Source organism: Amblyomma maculatum, chromosome 3 (assembly GCF_055883805.1).
Source record: "Amblyomma maculatum isolate TAMU_Amacu chromosome 3, ASM5588380v1, whole genome shotgun sequence".
Lineage (NCBI taxonomy): Eukaryota > Metazoa > Arthropoda > Arachnida > Ixodida > Ixodidae > Amblyomma > Amblyomma maculatum.
Window position 1 is genome coordinate 173755335 of NC_139346.1, and position 15646 is coordinate 173770980.

The 15646-nt window shown below is 42.7% G+C and overlaps 1 protein-coding gene across 3 annotated transcripts in view; it reads right to left on the reverse strand.

The window, feature by feature from the left end:
* Positions 1 to 13156: 13156 nt before the first annotated feature.
* The window catches only part of LOC146196984 (uncharacterized), a 42172-nt gene continuing 39682 nt past the window's right edge, over positions 13157 to 15646 (reverse strand). For all 3 annotated transcript variants that reach the window (XM_084596426.1, XM_084596427.1, XM_084596428.1), the window contains one exon: positions 13157 to 13664. In XM_084596426.1, the coding sequence (XP_084452552.1) occupies positions 13547 to 13664 (118 nt within the window). In that variant the 3' untranslated portion in view covers positions 13157 to 13546. The remainder of the gene's footprint in view (positions 13665 to 15646) is intronic.

The window sequence follows — 15646 nt, forward strand, 5'->3', positions numbered from 1 at the left end:
TCATTCTCTAATTGCATGGCACAGCTTTGTCATCTCCAGCTCGGGTACCATTAATTTCATTTACATTCGGTGAACTTTTAAAGCGAAACCTTCACTAGCGTCATTACGCGAAAATCCGGTCGCCTTTGTGTGAACTCGATGGTACCCCAAAATGACTTAAGGTATCAACAGAAACAAGTGTGACAGATACTGCGTCTTTCCCTTCCTGTGAACCAATTATAGGGACCGGACAGCTGAACGGGTGGCGCCGCCTCTCGGCGCATCGCTCAATCGCCGGAATGCGCCGGCCCCAGCCAGTGCATTGGAGCGTACTGTTTGTCGTTGGTTTGTGTGGAAATTGGAAATCCTAAGGTTTAGATGACGTTGTGCGTGAATATATCCTCAAGAGAACAGAAAGTTGGGCTAGTTGTGTGAATATGTCCAGTGAAATGAAGTCTGGCCAAACAAGGCTGGCGAAACGTGGTGCGTTGTTGGCTCCACTGGCAGCTACGCAAACTCGTCGGACGTTTTTAAGTCGATTCATTTCTACTGGTTTCCACAGAAGCATGAGTGGCGGGTGGCCTAAGCATGGTTCTTTGAAAAGCAAAGGCACGAATCTACATATTTGGTTACCGTGTGGTCATGGAAAGTGCCGAATTTTTAAAATTCCGCTTGCTACCGGATGCTCTGTGCCTTCTATTCCCCAGGAGTGACGGCACGAGAGTCTCAGAGTCGAAGCCGCACTCCTTCATCTGTAGTTTCTTTATTGACAATTGGAAATCGAAGTAACTCAACAGCGTAAGTTACAACACTAGCATTTCCCCGCCTGTGTACAAGAAAACCCCAGCACGGAAAAAGAAAAGGCAGCTCCACCATCGTCTTTCGAGCTGCGTTACGATCTTCAGTGATGGACAGAGACAATGTTTGTGCAGATACTATCGCTGACATAGTCAAAGATAATTTACTTTTTTCTCTTAACAAAAAGAGCAGATAGGAGACATGAACAATTCCTATTACCATGATCTTGTCATTTTTCCTCTTTTCATTTGTCAACCAATGAAAATGTGCTGAGAGCTCTGCATTGATACTCTTAGAATTTGTTAACATTTGTTTGTGGCATGTCCATTTCACCTAATAAAATCACTCATTTCACAGTTAAATCAGTACCGCATGGTCACAAAATCTGCTATCGGCTTCATATAAAAGTCGAACAAGAAAAAAATATATAATTTCATTTGTGGAAACAAGCATAAACGTAGCATTTTTTTTAAATTTCGAAGGCCGTGTAGCAGTCTTTTTTTTTTTTTTCGAATCCACGTTGCACCTGACACGGCTTTACGTATTTTCTCAGCAGCGTCCATTTCCTGGCCCGCCTAAATACATGTGTTTCTCATCGGCGTTTTAGTGAACGTGAGATTTCCTGATTGTGGCGTAGTATGACAAGACCGTTTTACCTCTCTCAGAAATTGCTTCTATGGCCAGTGTAAACAGATTTAGCAGCAGTCCAGCAAGCTGCAGTGACAAAGTTGTAAAAGGAATGGCTTTCAGTTATCTGGATTCCTTTACGTGCAAATAGAAAACTACATACATGGTCGTGTCCCCTCACACTCATCAGGTATCGAGGTCAGGTAGGTATCGGCCCCGCAACTTCGTTGTACGCTGAGAGAGTAGGCCACCTTAGCGAACGAGCCATCAGAGGGATTCATTTAACAATAGAACGCTCACTTAGTTGTCGGTGACTTATCTTACAACACATCACACTGTGTTTTTTTTTTTCGATTGTATTTAACAGTTTGACAGTCTTGGGTTATTGCCTTCAGATGTTCAAGGCAGGTGCGGTCAATCGCATTGAACTTCCTGCGCTGAGAGAACGCTAGCAGGAAATTTAATTTTTTTTCTTTTCACAACCTCCGCAGCATGTCGGGAGAAAGGCATGTATAGTATAATATTTTCTAAGCCAATTATATGTAGCAGCTCCGACGTGTTCAACAAGAGCATTGTCGTATATGTAAAAATGATGCTGAGGTGGTATTACTCATTTGGCTTATATTATGATTAAGTTTGATAGTCTCAAGGCCGGGTTCAGTGAGCTATTGTAGCGTAATTGTGCAGGAAGTCCTGGAAGTATATGTGTGTTTGCTATTCCAACCATAAATAGGATCCTATTTTTGTCTTGCTTGTTTATTTTTCTCCTTTTACAGCTCTCGTTGCAAGGTTGAAACTGGAATGTCATTTGCTATTATTCTACTCTGAATCGTTTGAGCCTAGCTATTACCAAAAAAGACAGGTGCAGCATCTTTTTAATTTTACATGAACGCTGACCATTACAACTACCACTACTACTGCGCCACGGCTACACGGCTCGGCGGTATTTGATCTTCAGGCAGGTTTCGACTAGACCTAATATAAGATGGGCACGCAGTGCAGGCGCAATTCCCGTCTTCGAAGTTGCTCAAAAGTGCCTAACGAAGGTGTTCCTAGCGCATGGTGAAATCACGCGCGTGGCACTTTTGAATATATAACAGAAATACCATGCGTCGGGCGGTTTCAAAAAAGCAAAAAAAAAAAAAAAAAAAACATGCACGCCCTGTCGAGAACGGCCCTTTTCTTTTTCAAGATTTCCCGGTCAAAAAATACTCCTTGCAATTCTCAAAGCCACACCGCGAAATGGCCTCGCAGAACGGAAACGACTGCGCCACTCAGCTGCCTCGGCATTCCGCTGTTTCGGCACTCCGCCGCGGGCGGTGCTGTTCCACCGAGGCGACGGTGGTGCCATACAACGGGCGCCCGGTCCCTATTGAGGTGAAAGCCTTACTAGGCTCATAGTATAAATCTTGCGTCGACGAGATTTATCCGCGAGATGTGTCAGCGAGATTCCGTCAGTGACAGATACTGCGTCTTTCCTTTCCTGTAAACTAATTATAAAACGCCAGTGAATTTTGATGTTTTCAAGGGAACACTGGTTGTGTTTGACAAGGGGCGCACAATGTACTGTGTGCAGCAGTAATGCTCAGGTTTTCGTATTTCTCCACTGCAGATTCTGCAGTCCTGTCGGAGCATTTTGTGCCCTTGGTATTTTTGTTCCACAAGTGGACTTAACAAATTAGCAGTCAAAGTTAGCAGTTGCTACTTACTCAACTACTTATTCATTCACTCATTATACGTGCACTGTTAATCAGTACTGCTCTTATACTTCTCTCCCATGCATCACCTCATAATTACCACAGTACTACCCCACTCAGCCAATGCCATTTGGCGCACCACACTGGTTTTTGCACTCAACAATCCATATAATGATTTTGCATTAAAATTCAATCGGTCATGTATGCCACCTTGTATTACTACGATCAATGAGTGATTGCTGGCATCGCTGGCGCTGTCCCATACGGCACTGTGTCATATGCACTAGATAGATAGTTCAAGCACTAGAGCCATGTTTACATTAAAAAACGGAACGTTTGATCTTGCTCTGCACTTATCATAAGTCTAGCCAAACATAAGGGCTTTATATGCACACCTAGACTGAACAAACCCTAGCACAAATGACCAACGCCAGGTAGCAGCAATACTAAGTTCGACAGAGGCACTTCAACAACTTATATCACGGCGCAGAAAGTTTATGAAGAGTTCAACACACATTGTCTTGTGTAATGTACTCAGAAAAATCAGAAGTGCCCTCAAAGTACCTTTCAGAGTTGTCTATGTTGTTACTGCTATGTATGAAGATTTCCTGAGCCACAGAGACTTTCAACTAGCTGATAAACACGCGCCCGTGTTCAATGCTGTAGATGGACGAAAAAGCACGCCATGTGCGGTGCTGGGAGCTGGCACTCAAGGAGGAAAGCGGAGAAAGGCGCCGCACAATGTAGATTGTCACTAGTTTATCATATCACTTATCGAGGGTTTTTACCACAAAAGGCGGGTTGCTTCGTTATGCATCTGCTGTTTTGTGCTGCGAAGCCGTTTCACGAAGAACTTCACAAAAGTGGGCTGTACACGTGTGCAGTCAAACTAATATGGATATTACAAATTAATGGCTGTATTTAACCCACCTTACTAGAGTTCAGTTTTATGCAATCTCCGGAATCGCTATGAGCGCTTTCGATGGCACTAAATGTTTGGGAAAGTCTTGCAGTTTCTCTGATAAAGATTGCCTAAGTTGCTTTCCGTTCACTGATTTAACTGCGGTGTTTTTGCATGCATTTTCGACCGAGTTCAATATTGTGAATTTCTGCTGTGTCAAACTACTTCACGATTCTTTACCTGTTCGCCGTAATTAGGTAGGACTACATTTGTCTTCTATGACAGTGAGGGTCAACTTTATGTTCAGGGTCAGCTTTTTATGGAATGCTGGCACATATGTGGCAATGTGTAGTATTCTTTTAGTAATGCCATAGACTTGTAATAAATTACCAAGGAGATTAAGCCCTCCTTGTCAGTGGTTTGGCCAAGGAGTTTAGATTTACTCCAGCCTGATCTGTACTTGTGACAAAAAGTGAGAGAGACATCTTTTTGCAATGCTTTGGCTGCTTTTCCTTTCAGAATTCTTTTTGAGGGAGGTGAGCAAAATATCCTGGATGTTTTGCTTCCAGAGTAGATCAGTGTTAAAGTTTTTCATTGCAAGTTTTGCTCCACATTTATGAAGCACAGCTGGTTAGTGAAGCATGGTTTAGTAACAAGTTATGCAGCACCACATAAAAGACAAGGACACAGGAAGAAATACACAGGATGGGTGCTGACCAGTCCTTTCTTGAAAAAAAAAAAAACGATGAACCTGGCTTTTGCAGGTGCTGATTGCTATTGTGCTCACGATCTTCAATGTGTCCGGTTTAACGGATGAAACACGAAAAGAAGGGCCCAGAGTAGAAGAAAGTTCAATTAATACTACACGTTTCTGGGCTACTTTTACATCGAAATTTAGGAATTTATTCTTATGGTGGTACTCATGCTGTGAAAATATTTCTGGACATTTGCACGCGATTCAAATAGGCAGAATGCATAAATATGCCAAAATCTACTCAATACTTTTAGAGAAACCTTTGAAACTTCAGCTCTTATGTACTTTTGCACTGTGAGCAAAGTATGCCTCACCTAAATGACATCAGGGCCTGTATTCCGAGTTTGCGTCGTTATCGAAAGTGTCGCTATCTCCCCGACCTCGAGTCATCTGATTCGTGGGCGTTTCGACCAATAAGATGACTTCGAGGTCACGTGAGATAGCGACACTTTGGTAACAACACAAACTCGGAATATGGGCCCAGCTCTTTACAGATGTCGGGAGCGTGTACGCAAAATAATGAAAAGAATGCCCTCCTTACCTGGATTTCCAGTTCTTCAATCACCATTTATACTTGAATGCTAGGATGAGTGCTTGTAATGAATCAGTGTTTGTGCGAAACAATGTAGACAGCACAAAGATGTTTCAGTAATTTCAATATTCATCTTTAATGACTATATATATATATATATTTATATACACACTGAAGTGACATCGTTAACAATTTCACGACAACATATTTGGCACCAAACACACACACAAACCCTTGTGTCATATCTGTCCGGCACGCAGCAAATGGTCGAAGTGCCAGTGTGTGTTGACATTAACATGAACGTATGTGTGTGGGTGTTGCTTCCGCACAAGTGCCTCTGCGAAGCTTTGTTTTTGTTTACTTTTGCTTAGATGGAATGTTATGAACACAACTGTTATTGAGCCAACAAATTCGGCCACATATACATCGATATGAATAATGCACTCAGTGGATAAGAATAGTACATAGTAGTGTGCTGATGACAATGAAGCAAAGTACAGAAATGAACGTCACTATACATCTCTAGGACAATCACCAGAGGTTCCAGTCAAGAGAAGTAGTCTGGAAGGGTGGTCAGCATTTGAGGTTTCACCCAGTCATGTGCCCTTTGGTAATCTCATACATAACTAGTAGCTGCTGTCCCTGGTCACACGTTAGTGCAAATCAGAATTTCACGACAGAGCAAGTACTGCTGGAGGTCGAATAAAATCTGATCATATGTGTAGTACTTATTTGTATGGGATGGAGCTACTGGAACATACAGCTTCAATTTTTGTGAGTGGGGGAGAGGGTACTGGCAGTTTAATATCTTTGGTTGGCAGTGCTGGGACCAAGGTGCAGTTTATTTGATAAATGAATTACTAAATAATAGGGTCAAATATCTGTTGTCACTGTGCACAGTTTAAACTAGAAGGAGCATTTCTAATAAACCTGATTTTGCCAATGTTGAACTGATTGTTTAAAATAAGTTAATCGAATGAACGAAAGCCCACTGTGTTAAGACTGGATGATGCAACTTGTGGAACTCTGAGCATTCTGCTGGTTCCCCACAATGAATGAGGATGGGGAGTGTATGAACCGTTCTCCTTCCCGCAGCAGCCTTAGGCCAAGTATGCAGCTTTCACTCATTATCTCCAGCTTTTGCCATTAGGTTTTTGTTTATTTATTTTTAATTGGGTTTAATGTGTTTGTGTGCAAGTAAAGAAAAAGGGCTTTTTATGGCACAACTTATGTATTGTTGATGCGGCCTGCATGTGTGAAATGTAGGCTCGGTAGAAGCTTGGCAAGTCTTCTGTTTTAAATACCGTGCACGTGACGTTATCATCTCAATTGTGTTTGCTTCGGCTGTTTTGTACGATGGCATCAATTTGTAACTGTTACTCAGGAGATTCTCGTTTGTGCTGTTTTTGAGGGGGGAAAAACACGGAATGCCCTGTTTTGCACCTGAACAATTTTGGCACTGTTTGAAGCCACATTCTGCGGCGAGTTGGGGAACGGGCTTGGTGTAGATCTTACTCCATAGTAAAGATCGGCACAAGTTGTGACTGTGACGGCAGCATCATCTGTGTCGACTGCATTCCGTCACAGTTATCATGAGGCTTGCCTTCGTGGCCTGTGCTGACATAACACAGGCTTTGAGATGTGTGCAGGCTGCTTTTAGACCCGGTAGTTGCACATGCTCAGTCTTTTCACCTTTTGTCAGCTTCAGTGGGAATTCGTTGCCCTCTTTGAACTGCTAAAATAAAGAGAACCAAAATGCTGCATGCTGCATTTTCTTTTTTTTTTCTATCGCAAAGCACAAATTATTTGAACCTTACAGTTTTCAAAAAGGGAAATATTAACATTAAAGATCCATGAATTCGAAACCGGACTGATTACTCACAAAATGCACACCGCGAAATTGGGAGCAGTGCAGTGATATTCCTTTTTGCCTAAATCCAACAGTGCTATCAACATTTGAGGAGAATTAGCTGCTCAGAGCTCAAGTTTGCAATACTTCATTATTGGTGCTGTCCTGTATGCTTGCGAATAGTAGAGCTTAGTGAGATGATCAGCATGTTTCCCGTTCACAGAACTCGTATATGCACCCTCCAGCTCTCCTCTAAATTCATTTCTTGCCTCTGTGTGAAATCTCTCCTATCTGTAAATCCAGCTCCTGACCAGGAGGTGCCAGTTGCTATTCTGGCATTAGGCAACATGCCAAATTTTGTAATGCCTTCCACTTGACTGATTTTAGAGCACATTGCTTGGTATTGCAGAAAACTATAATACATTGTGATTGCACATTTAACCATGCATAGCGATAGCTCCTTGCAGTTTTGTTTCTTTGCGAATGAACGGTAGTGTTGGGGAAACTGAGCAGTTAAAGCCTTAAGTTAAGTATTTTGAGTGCATGTAAGCATAGCAGCACTTTGTTAAAGCAAAGCAGTGTGTTATTGTATAAGACAAAAACCCTTTCGAATATACTTAATATATTTGTGGCATCACACTTTCGACCATTCAGGTGCGTAAAGTGACGATTTAAAGAAATTATTCAGTATGTTAGAGGTTCATTTAACAGGTTGTTCAGGGTCACCACATCGATTAATTTGTCTCCGTACCATGGCTACTTATTATCAGGCGCTATCTTATCAAAAATAATTTGTTGCTTACACCAGTATATCTTTTATAGTCTTATTGTTTCGAATGTGCCATGCTATTGAATGCGAAAAGTTTTTTACAGGTGTTTATCAATTTTCCCCAATATATGTTACCTTCACTCTTGTGTTTGAATTTGCTGCTGCTGTTCGCAGAAGTCAGTGTTTTGGTTTTAAAAGTTAATTAATTCAGGAGATATATCACATTTCACACATAAACCATATTTCCTCTTTGCTTATCTGCACGTGTGGCTGTGTATTTTGGCTGTTTGCAGATATGAAAGCTCCATGAGACCTGATTGTACAGTTTCTTTTTCGGTACCTCGGCCGAAAGATATCAGATTTACAAGTCGAGACAAATGTATTTGATTCATCCTACATGAGCAGTCAGCCACATACATGAGCATAGCCGCCAAGTTCTTCAGCCTAGATACTGAAGATAAGTCCAAGTGTGCTTTGGATCATTCATTACATTTCTTCTAGAGTTTTGCTTTCCATGGGCAGGGATGCATTCGCTGATCCTTCATCTGGTTTGAGCACAGGTGACTTGTCAGTCTTGTGTTCTTCAGCAGACAACGGGGCAGCAAAGGAGTTACCCTTGATGCCACATCCCACGGAAACCAAACCGAAAATTTAGGGTAGAAACAGCAGTGTAATATTAAAGCACACTGGAGCGTATCTTCCCTACTTTGTTCCTAAACCCCAGGAAACAGTTATCATCAACTTGTCACTAAAAGCATACCCCAAAAACTTGATATCTGTACCCTTTGAAGTCTAGGAACACAAATATAAAAGCTATTGTTGTAAGGATTTTTACTTTACATAAGCAAGTAGCCTTGACAGAGATACTTTATACCTGTGTTTGTGCACATGCTTTTATGCATTTGTCTATAACAAAATTATTGCAGCGCGATCGACTGTTATTTCTTTAAGAAGCCAAAGATGGGAGCTCCTGCCAAATTGGCCATGTCACTTGGTTGCGTAATGTCTCGCAACCCTACGACTTAGTGCCTGGCCATCTCAGCTGCCAGTTAAGCCACCAGCCTGGCGCATGCTCACGATTTTGTGCTCACAACGGCAATGCTGAAGCCAGATTTTCTAGAGACTGGTGCCTTTAACACTGTCGCGATAATATTTGTGTGTTGTGCTCGTGATGCTGTGTTGAATTCGTTTCGCCTAACAAAAGGCATGGTTAATTTCGTATAGCGAGCTTTGAACACGGCCTGGAATCTCCTTAGAAAACAGCGGCCTTAAACTTTATCTTGTCTGCAAGGAGCGCCATGGCCATGGACAAATGTGGGCCAAATCATAAACAGCCTGTGCATAGCCATCTGTGCGCTTGTAATACCTTGGTTACAGCACTGAGCCCCCAAATTTCTGCAAAGGTTCTCACACTCGCGCACTGCTGACCATTCTCTGCAGCAGTGCACTGATGCCCTTTCATGCTCTCTATTCTTCATTTACAATCGAGCTGTTGAATGAGACTGGAATGAAGGGTTCCCGGAATAGCATTGGGAAATGACATATTCCACTAGCGTTGGTGCAGGTGCTTTGTGCACAAAGCACTGACGGCTCTGTAACTGTTTATGTCTATAATAATTACTAATTATGGAGGCTGTCTCGAAGAGAGGAGAAAGTCTAGTGTTGCTAAATATTTGTTTTCATGTGTTTGTGTTGCTATAGCTCCATACATAACTCACCTCGGCATTGAATTCGCACCTGGACAAAAGTAAAGTCTAGGTTACTTGTATGTTTCACACCTCCCAGTTCGTGAAATCTTCCTTTCCTTTAGCAGTGCTCATCTTTGCCTTGCCACAAAAATTGAGCACTGCAATTAGGTGTGAACGATACGCAGGTACTTTCCTTAGCCATAACCTTACAGTGGTGACCCTATACTGGTGAACATAATCGAACTCAAGAGATGTTGACTTGGGGACAGTAGCAGCATCTCTTGTCTGTTTCAAAAGCTTCTCACAATGATCCAGTGCCTCATTTGAAGCTGAGTTGTAATGTTTCTGTACATGCTGGCAATTTTCATTGATTTCAAACAAATGATGGTAGAAGATACAACATAGCTTATATCCCATCACAAATCTTCACTAACATATGCATGAACATTATTCAAGGCACTGTTTAATTTGCCTTTCTCTTGATTCTTTCTTGATTCTTCATTCAGTAGTTTGTGCAGATGACTGAAAATGCCATGGCCACAGTTCTCTTTTTCACTTGGCAACTACCTGCACCATAACGTGGTAAATGGCCCTGTAACTTGTTTTCCTCTCTTCACTTAAGAATCCATCGGGCACAAGAGCAGCTCATATAGCACGCATGTGGCAGCTTTCGCAAAATATATGTTCGGCAGTCGCCGTCATCTTGTAAACTATAATGATGTATATGCTTATTCATGCACCACACGGACAGAGAGTATTTAAATGCATTGACTTTTTTTTTTTTTCACAAAGAAATAAATAGATGCATTTTTGGACGCGTTTTCATTCTTGGACGTTTCATGTACAGCTTCCTATACAATAGATGTACAATAGATGACCACAACTCACTAGGCCGCTTCACTCGGTCAAATAGGTTAACAGGAAGGTGGTGTTTTTTACCTTTTACTGTGATATAAGCTTGCTTTGGCTGCCTAGCTGCATGCAGCATGTGCTTGGAACATTCTGGTGACTATGTGACCGCCGGTAGAAGTTGGTACTTTCTGCTTTTTCCTGTGTCCCTCTAGCTGTAATATGTCACATTTGTAGAATACAACATAAACTAAAATGATATATATTAATACTTTTAAATTTTATTCACCTGAGGTCACCGGTATTTTTATGTCCTTGCATCAACAATGTTGGGTCTGTAGCTGTAATTCATGCATGTTACTTATTATGGGTGTTTTAAATAAAAGGGTAACTGCCATTTCTTCAGCCTTGTCAGATTTTACTGAAACTATCAGGGTATTTTCTTTCTCCTCAGTTTTTTAATCATTTGTGCCAAATTTCACTGTTTTTCAACATGTTGTGGCACAAATGAATTTAAAAAAATTTTGTTTCTTGGCCTTGATCAGGAAGATTTCTACGAGAAACCTGAGGCGTGTGATGTCCCTGGATGCACAACCATAGAAGGCTGTGCATCCGGTGAAATCACGCGCCTCAGGTGAATATATAGATATTCACTCTTTGTTTTCTACAGAAAGAAATTTTGAGCTTGTTTTTGGCTGTATCAGACAAATAGTGACTCCAGCTGTCCCAATCACCAGTTTAACCAATCAATGTGCACACGATAGGTTTTGTGATTGCAAATGTGACGTCATAGGTTAGCATGTCGCAACATCATAGATTGATCAGAATCAATTTTCACTTTCTGTTTTTTGGTTTTTGCTCTTTTTAAAATAATTCTACATTGTATTTAAAAAAAAGAATTTTTGTAGTTATCAGTTCAGCATTAAAAAAGCACCAGAATTGTCTTTTAACCCCCATGCACAGTTGTGCATTCGGTGATTGTTATTAGAAATAGTTCTAATTATTAGTATTAGTAATAGTTATTAGTTAATAGTAATAGTTATAAATCTGAACTGTCTTGTACCTAAGAGTAGGTACAAAGCTTTAGATCATTTGTTTCTGTCAAGGAGATTAAACAAAGTTTGTCCTTAGTTTGTGTTCGAATGTAATATATATATAGTAAACAAAAGAGTGCTTCTCATTTGCAGCCAGTTTCAGGTTTACTTGAAAAAGTCCAAGTGCACATAGCTTACACCTCGAAGGGTACATGAAAGTGGATGTAGCATTTGGCTTATATTTGCTTAAAATTTAATGGTATAGATAACTACATAACAAGGGTCATGATTTACAGAAAAATAGGCGATGTGGTCACTCACGAAGATACGCAACACGAAGCAGGCGGACGTGTCACCGGATCGTGTCAAGAGAATGCCATGCAGCTTCGTGACATGTTAAACGCAATCACACGCACAAACTTACGCTATATGTGAATAATCTGTACAACTCACATACAGCTCTTACATCCGTCGCACTAGCACACTTTTCTTGCCGCTGTGTTTTCATTTTTTTTTTCTCAAGGTTACACTATCGCTAAACGGACAGTGAGCAGTTGGCACCGCACTTTTTTGCTTAATTGAGTAACCGTGGGCGGCACCTTTGTACAACGTCAAAGTCACTGGATGCGACTAGCGTTGACTTGACCACGTCTACGTGGGACATTGTTTTGTGTGGGGGCGAAAGAGCTGTACTATATGTGAGGAAGGGGAATTCGAAGGGGAAGTGGTGTTCGTTCCTTGTGACTTAGCTGCGGTTTTGAGAATTAACTATGGTTAGCTACCATCCGCTTTCGTATAGGCAAGTGATATTGGCTTGAACCAATGACTCCTTGATCTCACTGCCAGCCAGATCAACCAGTTTCGGCTATAATCAATGTCATCTTCCACTTGCCTTCCATAAACTCGCTAGCCTCGTGCGTATTCCGCACGTACAGTGACAGCGGGGGAGCACCCCATATCTAGCGACGTACAATGGGAAATGAGTGGACAAATGTCGTCTTTGGCATTGCGAAACCGCGAGGACCATTCGGGCAGTCATGCCAGCAGGTGGTGCTGTGACGTAATTAAGCCACAGCTCTCCATAAGTGGCACCACATCATAACGAGTAAGTGTACCAAATGGGTCCCACAGCTAACGTCCGATGTGGCTGGCACTAAATAAAGGCGGTGGCCCACCTCCTGAAGTGGCGAGACATCATCTGGGTTGTTATTGCACCGGCTAGATGTATATGTCTGCACGCACTGACAGGTAACCAATAGAATGGTTCGCTTCTAAAATACGCAATCGGACTTGTCGCGGCAAAACCACTTGTTCTTAAAATGGATGTGCTCGCACCCAGAAAAGAGTGTTTTCCCCTGTGCGTACTTTGCCGGTGTCAACAGTCTGCTCGTGATTCACATCGATAGCTCTGCTGCACAACGCCAGTGCACTGCTTCAACGAGCGTACGTCCGGCCTCGATCGGGGTCTAGTATTTCAGTTTTTCACGAGGCTAGATCCGCACCTTTCACCGCGGATAACTGTTTTTCCATGGTGATGGCCGCCTGTTGGTGTTGTAGACATCCACAGCTTGGTCTCTAAACACTCGCAGTGCACGCAGTTCCTTTGTCGTGCCTCTACATCAGTACCGCCATAAATGTGGCAGTGACAGACCCGTCCTAACACTCAGTGAGGCTATATTAAGATCCATATCCACCCTGGGTGATGGGGCTGATAATAAGTTGCCCCCTAAAAGGGCCCGAGCTGAGACACAATCACGCCTCAGAAGGTAGCTGGGACAGAATAGCGCTACGTATATGGCCAAGTGTGGAAGGGTCTGTTCCCGCTGCACGTCTACTATACACAGCGGTGATGGCACATGCGTCCTCCTTAGAGAGTGTAACGTGGCACTGATGTGTGTAGTGCGCTCAAAAAAGTGCGCTTAGGACGGCTTGCGCGTGCGGTGTGAGCGGCGCATTTCTGGCGTCGCATTGCACGTACTTGGCGCAGGTTTGGAAGCGCCGTCGACGCAATACGTGTGCGTGCACAACAGGGAGTGTCCCATTGAAGACAACGAGGGCTGCAGGACCGCTCAGGAGAAGAGGGAGCCACGGTACTTTTCGTTGAAGCTGTGTGACCGGTAGCAGTTGCTGTAGAGGGACTTCCTCGTCACGCTGGCCATTGTGCAGGCCATGGCGAGTTCCAGGCACCTGCGGAGTAGATAGTACGCGTGGAGATCATCGCGCCTGTTCCTGTGTCGACGCGATATGACAACACAAACTCTCTCATCAGCTGCAGCCAATGCTTCCCGGTGTTCTCGCGCTGGGGAAGCGCTGGCTGAAGACCAAGGCGTATGAGTGTGGTTGCGCGAAAAATAGCCAGGCGCTGAGTCCTGTCCGCAGCAACTCTAGGCTGTGCAGAAGAAAAATGAGTCGGGCGCTGCAAAGCATCGACCAGACGAAAAGCAAAGCAGCTGTTTAGCCAAGGAGGAAGTAGCTCATGCCCTCTCAAGCCAATTTTCGGTCGTAAAAAGAACAAAAAAAAAAAAAGTACTGCCAGACGTTTCATCACATCTAGTAACTATCTTGGCGCGACTGTTCTCTTTCAAGGTTTTTTTTGGTGGCTAAAGCAGCATAGCTCCAAGAGAAGTTATGCAACGCAAAACATTGCCTAAACGTTGCCTGTATGTATGAACTTCCACACAACGTAATGCGACAAAATCTCACATTGCTGCGACGTTGCAAGACATATGTTGCCCTGACGTTTAGAGTTTACGTCATCGTAACGTTTATAGGCATACACAGCACTGACGTTGGGTGTACACATCTCACCAACGTTTTGATAACATTGCTACTGCAACATTTATAAACAGGCCGAGTTAGATATTACTGGCGAAACTAATAAAGCTGCAAAAGTGAAATGCGAAATTCCTGGTTGGACAAGAATATATGCTCAAGTGATAAATGGCAGCTTTATAACATGGAAACAATTTTAGATAGTAATTATTTTCCAACAAATCATCAGATCACAATGGTCGAAAATATCACAAACTATACTTTTATTAATTTACAATACTGTTGAGAGCCCAACAGACAGTGAAAATTATATCATGGACATGAGTGCAAACAAACACCGTGTTGTGGGAATGGTTTTGTCATTGTCAGAGAGTACCAAGCAAAGGTATGGTTTTTACAATGGGAGCGCACAAAAAATAGCATCTGCATTTTTCTTGACTGGTAAGCACACACATTTTGTACCAATTTCATTGATGCTCCACGTACTCAGACCCCGTGAAAGTCCTCGGGCTCTGTAAACACCTATGTCAACAGACCACAGCGTTGCATCATGAAAGTAACATCAGCATAGTGCTGCCCGCAAATAAGGACGTCACCTTCAGCTGCTATAAAATTTCTTATTAGGACAAAATTTCCACCCGTTATCCTCACACAGCTGTTTTTTGGCTTTGTAGAAAACACTTTTTTCCCAATCGTAGTCTTACTGAATCGCTGCCCCCGGAATGTTTCAGGGACTAGTCCATTCATGTGAATATTGGACAGCTTGATGCCATCACTTCTAGGAGTCACTGGTTGCTTGAACTGCTTTAGTTCAGCTGCTCGCATAAAAATTTGTCCCGTAAGAAGGGCATGACCTCTGGCCAGTCGCTTCAGCTTTCCTAGAAAAGCTTCAAAAGGAAAGGCTGAAAATATGGCAATGTGGCAAAACCGTCGCACATCATCTTCCAGATGCGAGAGGCTATGTATGCTAACATTTTAGATGCCACTGCCATAAAGCTTACCTGCCTCTGTAACGAAGCTAAGTAGCAGCTGCTCAGCATATTCACACAAAGTCATACAAAGATCGGGTGAGGCCAGTATTGTGATGGTAGAACTTAGCTTCAAAAAGTGCGTGTAAAATGGATGAGCAAGGTGTTGCTTCAGAACAATGGGGCCAAAGTAAACAAGGAAGTTTCTATACTCGGATGCCTTCCAAAATTCTAGAACACTCAGGGTCCTTGGAATGCGCTGAAGCTCCTGTGGAGTGTTGACAGCCAAAGTAACTAAGTTCTCAGAAATGGCCCTACGTGCACTCAAAGGCAGCATTGACACTGATGGGGCAGTTGATGTCCAATACTGCACTAGAAGTCTTTTCATAACTCTTAAGCAAACCAAACGCATATAGTCTAGTGGGAACC